Raw genomic sequence first — 12,142 nt, forward strand, 5'->3', positions numbered from 1 at the left:
AATATGCTGGAACTCCCAGTATATTATGCTGGAAGTTCACATGTAAAAAATTCGAATTTCAGTATATTATGCTGGAATATTTTTCAGATTTTGAATAGTGTTTTCGTTCAAATTTATCTTTACATGAAAAGTGACTAAATTTCGATTACTTTTGAAACTATAGCAATTTCACCCGTCTTTATTAGTTTGATATAAGTAAAAAGTATTTTCTCCATTGAACTTATTCAATTTCTTGACTTCATTAACGTGACTATTTATATAGCAGATAAATTGGATAATAGGACCATTTAAGACGTATGTTTTCATTATTTTTCACGAAAAATATGTGTAATAACTGCACTCTTAATAGCGGGTTGATTTTGGATTTTGATCATATACTGTAAAAAAAATTACACATTTAAATTTGAGTATATTTTAACTTGTATTAACATGTTACTTATCACTGTAACTATATAAAAGTTAAACATATTAATTATTTATATAATTTTGTTAACTTAAAAGTAGTACTTCCTCCGTTCTAATTTATGTGAACCTCTTTGACTAGGCACGGAGTTTAAAACAAAATGAAAACTTTTAGAATTTATGATCCTAAATAATTCAAAAAGGGGTCCAGAGTATTTGTGTGTTTATAAAAGCTCATTAAGGGTAGAATTATAAGTTTAAGCAAAATTGTTTAAAAATTTAGAATTTTTTTTTGGAACGGACCAAAAAAGAAATTGGTTCACATAAGCTGGAACGAAAGTAGTACGTAATTCCGTTGCTGTTAAACCTTGGTCGGGTTCGAGCTCTGAGTATGAAAAAATCTTTGATAGGGAGCGATTTCTCATGAATGGGGCCCTATCCGGATATAATTAAGTTCCAATACGAATATCATACACCGGATGAAAAAAAAAAGAAAAAAAAAACTTGGTCGAAAGCAAAGCCAAAAGCAGCAAATTTCAGCTGTCTTCCCCTTCAAACCAAAGTCCAGAGATGATGAGTACAAACTTCAGAATCCATCCAGACTTGTCCAGAAGAATGTTAGGTTAATAAAAAAAAAAAATACGATAACCCATCGTCGTCCACGTGTCATCTCTTTCCTCGACGAGTCACGAAGTTTCTATATTTAGAACCAACATTTACATATATATAACCAACTCCCCTGCATTTCTAATCTCATAGAAATCAAACAAACAGTTCAATAATTTGTTTGAGATTGTATTAAGAAATTGTCTTTGCGAATTGATTAGTGAATATTTTTTGGGTATTTGTGAGATGTGGCAGACGTGGAATACGCCTTACCGGAAAGATGACGTGGAGGGCGGAGCAAGGGCGTTGTATCCGACGATGTTGGAGAGTCCAGAACTCCGCTGGACTTTTATTCGGAAAGTTTACTCTATTTTGAGTCTTCAACTTCTTCTCACAATTGCAGTTGCCTCTGTAGTTGTTACAGTTCACCCAATTGCACATTTCTTTGTGTCAACTGGGGCAGGGTTAGCTCTGTATATTGTTCTTATAATCACTCCCTTCATTAGTACGTCTCCTTTTCTATATAAGTTATTTTTTATTAATTTAATTTTGATTAGTCGAGGTATACACTCGAATACTGTTAATATATTGTTGTGTGTGCAGCATTGTGCCCATTGTATTACTATCACCAGAAACATCCAGTCAACTTTTTGATTCTTGGGTTGTTTACAGTTGCTTTAGCCTTTGCTGTGGGATTGACTTGTGCGTTCACTAGTGGTAAGCTTCGTCACCTTTAATTTAGGGGTTTAATTACCTTCATTTCAATGCCTCTCTTTGTTTTGATTTGTTCCGTAATTTTCTGCTTACCTAGTTTTAATTCAATCAATTTATTTATGAATGTTAATCAAAGTTCACATCTAGTCTTAATCTTTTAGAGAGAAAGGGTCAATAATTTTAAAAATTATATTGTTTGTTTGTTTTAAGCCATATCTATTGATTATGCACGCTTTCTTGATAGAGTTTGTCCTTAAAATATTTTCTTGTGGCACTGTGTTAATATAAACTTTCATATCATCGTACAATATTAAATATTAATGATGTGAACCAATGAATGTGACAATGATCTTGGGCGAGATATCTAATAAGTCCACATTTTTGGTAATTAAGTGATAGAGATTAAAAAATGTGATATTTTTTCTAAGCTTGAATCTTGGTTGTATAGAGTCACCTGACACTTTGTCAAAGACAACAAGTAGTTAGAAAAAAAAAGGTTAAGGTATCTTAAGGAGCAGAGCATTTCAACACTAGCGAGCAACATAACAAATACAACTTCAATATTAGTCATACCGTGGATTTTATTTATTATTCGAGCGTCATCATAAAATTTGTAAACAGAGATATTGTTATTTATAAGATGGTATAGCATTGTCATTTTTTCTGCTGGATATGAGGCAAAATATAGTGTTATCACTTGATCTATTCTCCTCTTAGAATTGTCATGTGTTGCTAGCTTTTCCCTCTGGATAATTATAGAGACTTCAACTGGTGTGTCATAACTGGATAATAATACATCTCTCTATTTGGATGTCACAGGCAAGGTAATATTGGAGTCCGTCATATTGACGACAGCAGTGGTGCTTAGCCTAACAGTGTACACATTCTGTGCAGCAAAGAGAGGCCACGATTTCAATTTTCTAGGACCATTCTTATTTGGTGCTCTCATTGTTCTCATGTTGTTTCCCTTCATCCAGGTTTGTGGACTTTTGCCATCTCTTAATTCGTATCAGTGTATAAATAAGTATATGCAATTAAACTAGGAAGTATAAGTCGCAATTGCCAAATATAAACCCCATTTGGCAATTGCGACTTACACTTCCTAGTTTCGTTCAACTGCTATATTTTAATCGCTGAACTCATTGCACTCTATGCTTTGTGTAAAACATGCTTGATAGTGAATTCAAAAAACTATCGTTTGTCACGTTAAATTAAAGTCACCTATCGTTGTTTATAAAACTCTTTGGTTGAACAAACATTGCATTGGCCTTAGAGCTTAGTCTATTATATTATCGTGACTTCGTCTCTATATATTTTTGCCTTTTGCAGCTTCTGTTCCCATTGGGTAGGATCTCTGTGATGATCTATGGGTGTCTAGCCTCAATTTTATTCTGTGGATACATCGTTTATGATACAGACAACCTAATCAAGCGCTATACTTACGACAAATATATCTGGGCTGCAGTTGCCTTGTATCTAGACGTTATCAATCTCTTCCTATCTATATTGACTATCTTCAGAGCTTCTGAAAGTTAAGGGAGACAGCCATACATATGATTATCTTTTTCCTTTTTTATTTATGGTCTTATAAGTTATTTGGGTGCAATAGTAGTCAGTGCATAGATGTAATTGGATACTATGACTCATGTATGTTTTTATATACTATAAAGTTAAAAGAAACTAATTTTTCCTCGTGAACTCATTTTCCTCCCATTGGAGAAAATAATTTTCAAAACTCTTTTAGAAGCTTTTCCACCTCCCATCCTCACCAATCCACCCTACCCTACCCACCCTACCCTTGATCTTATCTGCTCTTGGGGTTCTAAACCTTAAGCTACTCGAGCATCAAAAGGTTGTTATCTGTTGGTTTTGGTAATGAAGTTGTATTGATTGCACGTGCGGACTCAAAATTTATATATTTGTTTAGTCAAGTATACGTAAACTGACTCGAATACTGTTAATTTATGGTTGTGTGTGCAGCATTGTGTCCTTTGTATCACTATCACCAGAAGCATTAAGTTATTTTGATTTGTTCCGTAATTTTCTGCTTACCTAGTTTAATTCAATCAATTTATATATGAATGTTAATCAAAGTTCACATCTAGTCTTATCTTTTAGAGAGAAAGTGTCAATTGATTATGCACGCTTTCTTGATGAAGTTTGTCCTTAAAATATTCTTCTTGTGGCATTTTGTTAAATAAACTTTCATATCAACGGAAAATATTAAATAGTAATGATGTGAACCAATGAATGTGACAATGATCTTGGGCGAGATACTTAATAAGTCCACATTTTTGGTTATTACGTGATAAAGATTAAAATAAGGTGATATTTGATATTTTTTTCTACACTTAAATTTTTAGTTGGATAGAGTTACCCGACACTCGTACTAGTCAAAGATAACAAATAGTTATAAAAAATCAACACTGACGAGCAACATAACAAATCAATTTCGATCTTAGTCATAATGTGGATTTTATTTAATATTCGAGTGTCATCATAATATTTGTAAATAGAGGTATTGTTACTAAGATGGTGTAGCATTATCATTTTTCTACTGGATAGGCAAAACACAGTGTTATCATTTGCTCTATTCTTCTCTTAGAATGTCATGTGTTGTTAGCTTTTCCCTCTAGATATAAATGCTCTAATGCTTTTAATTAAGCAAGAGAAATAGAGACTTCAACTGGTATATCATACTGTGGATAACAATAAATATCACTGGTGCGTCATACTGTGGATATTAATTATGTCATACAGCGACGTAAAATATTTTACCTTTGTGGCGACTGCACTGAAAACAACTACATACAATTATTACTTTTCGTGGCGACTTTTATGACCGCCATTTCAAATGGTGACATACAAATATGACTAAAAATTCTCTATATTTTCTAATAGAATATAAATCTCTAACAAGGCTAAACTCCTAAAAATCATGGACCTGAAGTAAACGTACTAACAAGACAAACAAAATTTTAAATTATTGATGTCACCTATATAGATTTTTTATTAAATTTATATGTGATTTTAGATCTACCTTGTCCCTATTTTTTTTGAAAGAGCACTCGAAGAAAATATTATATTTCATACTTACATCGCCGAAAAGAAACTATTACAAATCAACTATTAGAAGAAATCATGTTGAGAGAAAAAGTCACAGAAGACCTCTTTAGTGCCCTTATGTCTAAATTATTCATTATTCATTCAAATTTTACAAGTTTGATCAAATACTAAGTTCAAAAAGAATTGATTTGAGGATTTAAAAAATTTCTAACACCGAGACTTCCCGGAGCTTTACTCAATACTACCCCAGTTTCTTTTGATAAATTCAAAGAAATTCATTTACGTGCACCAAGACACATGCGGAGACAAACAAATATAACTTTGGGGCGACTTTTAGGCTTGCCACTGAAAATGGTTTACTTTTGGTGGCGACGTTTTGTTATCGTCACTGCAAAAAGGCGAAATATAAATCGTACCTTTTGTGGCGACGTTTGGGTCGCCACTGAACACGGCGGCGTACAAAAACTCCCTTTCGTGGCGCTATTTTGGGGTCACCACTGAAAATGGTTGCATACAATATTATCCTTTGGTGGCGACTTTTAGGGTCGCCACTGAAAAGGCGATATAAAATTGTACCATTTGTGGCGATGTGTTGGAGTCACCACTGAAAATGGCTGCATGCAAATACTCCCTTTTTGTGGTGACGTTTGGGGTCACCGCTGAAAAAGGAGACACATAAATATTATCCTTTGTAGCAATTTTAAGGGTCGCCACTGAAAATGGCTACATAGAATTTGTGACGATTTAAAAAAAATTAAGAAAAAAACAAGAATGTTAAGACGTTCTGTTCAAAATTTAAGAAAAAGCCAAAACTAGGGGGTCGAACGTGTTTTTAGCAGCTCTTTTTAAAAAATATCACAATGTAACCCTAACAATAATGAGATGTATATAACGCAAAAAGGTATTATTTGTATAAATATTAATGTGTAAACCTTAAGCTAGTCGAGCATCAAAGGCTGCTATTTGATTGAACAACTCTGTTTTCATTATACGTAGAAGGACTTCTTTTTAGTACAAATGATTACCGTAGCACTACCTTGGCATCATAGAAAATAACTCTAAGAGTTTGTTTGGCCAAGCTTCTTGGAGACCAAAAATATTTTTTTGAAAAATTTAAGGTGTTTGGCCGAGACGAATAAGTGCTTTTGAGCAGCAACAAAGATAATTTTTCTGTTTTTGGAGAGAAACTACAAATTCTAGCTTGTTCAGCAGAAGTAAAAAATTAATTTATTCAAGACAAAAATAACCTTACAATAAATTTATATTTTTCAAATTATTCGACATTAATTTAACATTTTTCTTTTACTTTTCCTTTTCTTTTTTATTTCTACTATGCCTTTTTTCTCTCTTTTTATTAAAATCATATTTTTCTTCTCTTTCTCCTATTCCTAAGAGTAGATTTTAAATTTATATTTGAATGATGTATTTTGATATATTCATATTATCATATAAACAATAAGTAATACCAAATACTCAATGTTGCTGCTTTAAAATAATTATATTTTATATTGATCGTAATTTTAATTTATATTTTTACTTTACGTTTCATATTTTAATTGAATTTTTTGTTTTATAAATATTTAATTTTTTTATTTTTTAAATAATATTAATTGCAAATTGAACATTTACTGTCTTTTTTCGTAATTTGATACCTAAAAGTATTTTTTGAAAAGATTGATCAAACACAATGAACTTGCAAAAATCACTACTCAAATGAATTGATCAAAAAGTATTTTTGAACTTTTAAAAAAAAAACAGTTTTTGATAGCTTGACCAAACGGGTTCTAAGCTTGAGTCAATTCTTATATATTTTATGTACTGAAATTGTTAGAATAGCAAATGGTCACCCAATATTCGGCTAAGCCTATGTGTCCCACTTAATATGCCAGAAAAATAGCTCTCTGACATTTGAAAAAATTGCATGGACTCCCTATTTGCTCGCCCCCTCTTTAACTTATACTCGTTTTATTTTTTCGTTTGTATCCGTACCCAATTTTTTGTTAAAAGCGTTTTAAAAAGACGATTTTGCTCTTCTTTAATAAAAGACTATTGACAAAACTGTAGACTGCAAGGCAAAACTTCAGCATGTTTTGGTATGAAATTTTAGCAAATGAACTAATAATTTCAGCACGCATTACAAAAAACTAATTAGAAAATTACATACTGCAAGACAAAAACTTAAGCATGTTTAGTCTAAAGTTTTAGCAAATGAACTAAAAAACTTCAGCTTGTTTAGACTGAAGTTTCGGATAAAACTCATGACAAAATTGTAGACTGTATGACAAAACATCACCATGTTTTGGTATGAAATTTTAACAAATGAACTAAATAACTTCAGCATGCATTAGCAAAAACTCATTAGAAAATTACATACTGCAAGACAAAAACTTAAGCATGTTTAGTATGAAGTTTTAGCAAATGAACTAAAAAATTTAAGCATGTTTAGTCTGAAGTTTTAGCAAATGAACTAAATAACTTCAGTATATTTAGACTGAAGTTTCGGATGAAACTCATGACAAAATTGTAGACTGCAGGATAAATAACTTCAGTATGCTTTAGCATGAAGTTTTAGTTTCAATGTGAAAAAACTTCATGCTATATTAGCATGAAGTTTTAACTTCAACATGAAACAACTTCATGCTACATTAGCATGAAGTTTTAGATTCAAGGTGAAACAACTTCATGCAAGTGTGATTCTGAAGATGAATCTGGACAAGTTTCTGGATTTTTGATAAAGTGGCCGAGAGGAGAGGAGGAGATCTTTTTTCACGAATGAGATTGCAGATCACGCGATTAATGCATGATGCAGGTTTTATATCTTTTGTCAGTGGTGTAATTTGTCATATTATTACGAATTTTTTGTCAGTTGACTACCAAATCAATAATTTTTAAAAATAGGGTACAAGTTTAAAGGTACACAAATATTGGGTACGGCTGCAAATCCGTGACATTTCAAGGAACAAGCAGTTAAGCCCGTCATATTTTCTGAATTCTAGTGGTCGGGGAGGCCCATAAGATTCTTGGCCAACTTAAAAATTAGATTTCCATATATGCGTAGATCCCTTGGCCAAAATATTGCAGAAATATGATACTTTTGGGTGGACAGAATTTGAATTTCAAGTTCAAACGTTAAAAGTGTTGCCTATGGGATAAACAAGGAGCAACACTTGTATTGAAATTATGCCCATGAAACACGCAGAGATAAAAATTCAAAATCATCCAAGAACTATTTGTGTACTTTACCCAAATCTGATCGCCTGATGCTCTTGATGAAGCAGAAAAGCAGAATTGACAATGGGCTATATCATAGGTTGTTCTTAGGTTAATGGAGGCCAATGTCTCAGCTGCTCAGGTCCATTGGGCGGAGCTACTTCCGTATCTTTTTGGACTCAGATAGCCTTCACTCTACGCCCCCTGCAGCTGTGCCTGCGAGCAATTCCATAGCTAGCTTGTTAGTTACACTATAATAAACGTGTAACAATAATTTCAACAATAGTAGTGAAGTATAATTTGGTAAATCCGATTTTATAAAAACGACTATAAATTGCATTTGTTAATTGCGACTTATAAATTCTCATTTGTTAATTTCGAACTTCTAAGTCAGCATTTGTTAATTACGACTTACACTTTCTTTGCATAACTGCTTATTTAGATTTGATATCATTTTTCTTAATAAACGTGATGTTTGGACTAGCTTATAGGTATCTTGATTAATTTTACGTGATACCCGGTTATTTCTCACCAACACAGGTATCATATTCCTTTGTCCACCAAAATTTGGACAGATAAGAAAAGATCGCATAGTGTTTTTTGATTCTGTTAGAGTTTGAACATAAAATTTCAGAGGCCACATACTTACCCTTAAATGACCTTTTTATCATTCCTTACATCGTGCCATAGCCACAAACCAAGAAAGTGCTTGAAGATAAATTGCTTGAAGTGGAAGTGAACGACGCTTTCCCAAAAAGTAAGACGTTGAAAGTCAAATGGGGGACTAATGCTCAACTCAAAGACACACACAGAAAAAGAGAGAGAATGTGGAAAAAGGCAAAGCAAAATGCAGACTGCCTGGACATGTGAGACCACATGAATCTCGATAAAGATGATTCAATGGTCGTCAAAGGGGAGCAATTATGTCTTGGCTTTTTCTCAGTGGTTTATTAATTTTCCATTTAGATTCTGTAGACAAAAGAGTGGAAGATCTTGTCTTGAACACTTAAATATAAATTTTTCTTTTAGTTTCTGGGGCCTTTCAAGACCATTAATCTGAAATGAACAATGAATTTCTACCCCCATGATAAAAGAAGACAGATGAGAGCGGGTCAAAAAGAATGATTGTCAGACTTCTAGGTAAAACATATATTAGAAAGAATAGAAAAGTGAGAATTATATAAGACAGCACGAGTTGCTTTTGAATTTGAAGTGACGTAGCTGGTCCAAGAGATAAATGAGATTTATTGGACCAAAACGGACAATATGTGTCAGTGAATTTGGACTACATGATACACCATTTCTCTCCTTCATAGTTACTATAGTAAACAGAATACTTCACCAAGCAAATTTTTATGGCATTAGAAGTGACCACCCACTTATGTCTGAAGCATGTGTCAACGTGTTATGTCTCCAACACTAGACACTCTTTTAAGTACTAAAGGAGGATTTTGATGGCATTTTGTTAACGCCCTTCGGCCAGAAAATATGCCTCGTCTCTCGTTGGTTAATTGGTCACCAGTTTTTCTGATCCACAAATTTTGTTTAGTGGTATCTCCTAGAGATCATCTCTTGTGGTTAGTTGGGGTTCAACACATGCACTTAGATCCTATACAGATGAGTAGCTATGATTTGAATTTTATGAGTTCGTAATCTAGTTAATTTTAAGTTATTAAATTTAAAAATTAATAATTTGTACACATAGTTAATAGGTTTAATTTAACACTACTAAAAAACTGTAGGAAAAAATAAAATCGACCGAAGTCGGCCGGAAACCAAGTAAATTGGTCGAAAAATTCAAATAACAAATTGTACATAAATATACCGACCATAATCGGTCGGACAACGTTGTCCTGCAATAAAAAAAAGTCTTCTTTATTTGACACATTTGAACATTCCGATCGACTGCGGTCGGAAATGGTCAATCTTTAACCAAGCCTTGTCAGACTTGCATACTTTCTACCAAAGAAAAGTTTAATAAATTTATTTTCTAGAATACTGATCAATGTCGGTCGGAAATTTTAATTTATTTTTTCCCGCCCAGTGTCAATTATTTTTTTCGATAACAAAAAATTATTTTTAAAATAATAATAAAGTTACCGACCGATTTCGGTCAGTATTAGTGGTCAAAATGGTCAAACACTTATAGATTATTGTTATTTACATTCTACATATATATAACATCCTAAATCGTATATATATTTATATATATATGCGCGCGCGCACACACACACACACATATATATATATATATATATATATATATATATATATATATATATATATATATATATATATATATATATATATATATGTGTGTGTGTGTGTGTGTGTGTGTGTGTGTGTGTGGGGGGGGGACACATACATATATATACACGCGCGCGCGCACACACATATATTCCCCAATTAGTACTAATTGATCAATGGATCAATTGGAAATTTAATTATATTCGATTAACTTATGATATATTTTTTCTCACTTTATTTAACCTAGAACATGCATCATTCTTGATTTTAACTGGCAAGACGCTTGGGCATATTGACGACCTTAGTAAATTAATATTGAGTTTTAACGTGAGAGTGATCGAGTCTAAGTATTGGCATCCAAAACGCTATAACACATTTTAAAATAAAATGTATAGTGCTATAAGATGTAGTGCTATATTAAAACTTAAGTTGTAGCAACAACAATATATACTCGGTCAAATCACATGATATGTTACAATTTAGGATGTTACGTATATGTAGATACAAAAACAACAATAACATACCCAGTATTATCCCACATCGTGGGGTCTGGGGAGGGTAGTGTGTACGCAGACCTTACCCCTACCTTGTGAGGATAGAGAGGGTATTTTCAATAGACCCCCGGTTCAGGAAAGTATAAGCACCACATTAATAAAAATATATACAAGAAGAGACAGTACGAAAAAGACATATAAAAGCAGAATAAAAATAACAAGATAGTTAACAATGAAAGAAAATAATGGTTAGTCATAAAAACCTACTACGAACAAAAAGCGAGACTATGTGCCAATACTACTGTTATGAACACCCTAGAATATCTACTCTACTACCCTAATTCTCGACCTCCATACCTTCATATCAAGGGTCATGTCCTCGGTCAGCTGAAGTTGCGCCATATCTTGCCTAATCACCTCTCCCCACCTCTTCTTTGGCCTACCTCTACCTCTCCGTAGGCCCTCGAATGTTAACCTCTCACACCTCCTCACCGGGGCGTCTGTGCTCCTCCTCCTCACATGACCAAACCACTTAAGTCGCGCTTCTTGTATCTTGTCCTCAATAGAGGCCACACCCACCTTGTCGCGAATAACCTCATTTTTATCCTATCTAACCTGGTGTGCCCGCACACTCATCTCAATATCCCCCATCTCTACTACCTTCATCTTCTGGGCATGAGCGATCTTGATTGGCCAACACTCAGCCCCATACGACATCGTTGGTCTGACCACCACTCTGTATAACTTACCTTTAGGTTTCAATGGCACCTTCTTATCACACAAAACACTGAAAGCGAGTCTCCATTTCATCCTTCCCGTCCCAATACGATGCATGACATCTTCATCAATCTCCCCATCCCCCTAAATAATAGACTCAGGGTACTTAAAATTTCCTCTCCTAGGGATGACCTGCGAGTCCAGCCCCACCTCTTCTTCCCCTCCTTGAGTCTCGCTACTGAACTTACATTCTATGTATTTTGTCTTGGTCCTTCTTAACTTGAAACCTTTAGACTCCAGGGTCTTTCTCTATACCTCTAATTGTGCGTTCACACCATCTCGTGTCTCGTCAATCAAAACAATATCATCTGCAAATAGCATCCACCACGACACCTCTCCTTGGATGTGGCACGTTAGTACGTACACCACATGAGCAAACAAAAAAGGGATGAGTGCCGACCCCTGAAGTAACCCCATCATAACCGGAAAATGGTCCAAGTCCCCCCCCCCCCCACCATCCTCACTTGGGTCTTTGCTCCATCACACATATCCTAAATCAACCTAACGTAGGCAACAAGTACACCTCTAGCCTCCAAACATCTCCACAAAACCTCTATCGGAACTTTATCGTATGCCTTTTCTAAGTCGATGAACACTATATGCAAGTCCTTCTTTCTCTCTCTATA

General features: G+C 33.9%; 1 protein-coding gene across 2 annotated transcripts; it reads left to right on the forward strand.

The window, feature by feature from the left end:
- The first annotated feature begins 992 nt into the window (after positions 1 to 992).
- On the forward strand, positions 993 to 3,664 carry LOC104097040 (protein LIFEGUARD 4-like). Of its 2 annotated transcripts, XR_011408984.1 has the most exons (5): positions 993 to 1,513; positions 1,612 to 1,725; positions 2,542 to 2,699; positions 3,052 to 3,415; positions 3,470 to 3,664. XR_011408984.1 is itself a non-coding variant. In XM_009603545.3 (4 exons), the coding sequence occupies exons 1-4, from the start codon at positions 1,255 to 1,257 to the stop codon at positions 3,256 to 3,258; spliced, it is 738 nt and encodes a 245-aa protein (XP_009601840.1). In that variant the 5' UTR covers positions 993 to 1,254; the 3' UTR covers positions 3,259 to 3,420. The 2 variants fall into 2 exon arrangements, 1 of the variants encoding a protein (XP_009601840.1); XM_009603545.3 differs by lacking the exon at positions 3,470 to 3,664 and having other exon boundaries at positions 3,052 to 3,420.
- Positions 3,665 to 12,142: the final 8,478 nt, after the last annotated feature.

Source organism: Nicotiana tomentosiformis, chromosome 6, assembly GCF_000390325.3.
Source record: "Nicotiana tomentosiformis chromosome 6, ASM39032v3, whole genome shotgun sequence".
Taxonomy (NCBI): domain Eukaryota; kingdom Viridiplantae; phylum Streptophyta; class Magnoliopsida; order Solanales; family Solanaceae; genus Nicotiana; species Nicotiana tomentosiformis.

Bases quoted from the DNA above. Each gene is read 5' to 3' on its own strand.
- LOC104097040 (XM_009603545.3), top strand. From the start codon at position 1,255: ATGTGGCAGACGTGGAATACGCCTTACCGGAAAGATGACGTGGAGGGC. The intron at 1,726-2,541 runs GTAAGCTTCGTC...TGGATGTCACAG, and splicing joins GACTTGTGCGTTCACTAGTG to GCAAGGTAATATTGGAGTCC. The intron at 2,700-3,051 runs GTTTGTGGACTT...TGCCTTTTGCAG, and splicing joins TGTTGTTTCCCTTCATCCAG to CTTCTGTTCCCATTGGGTAG.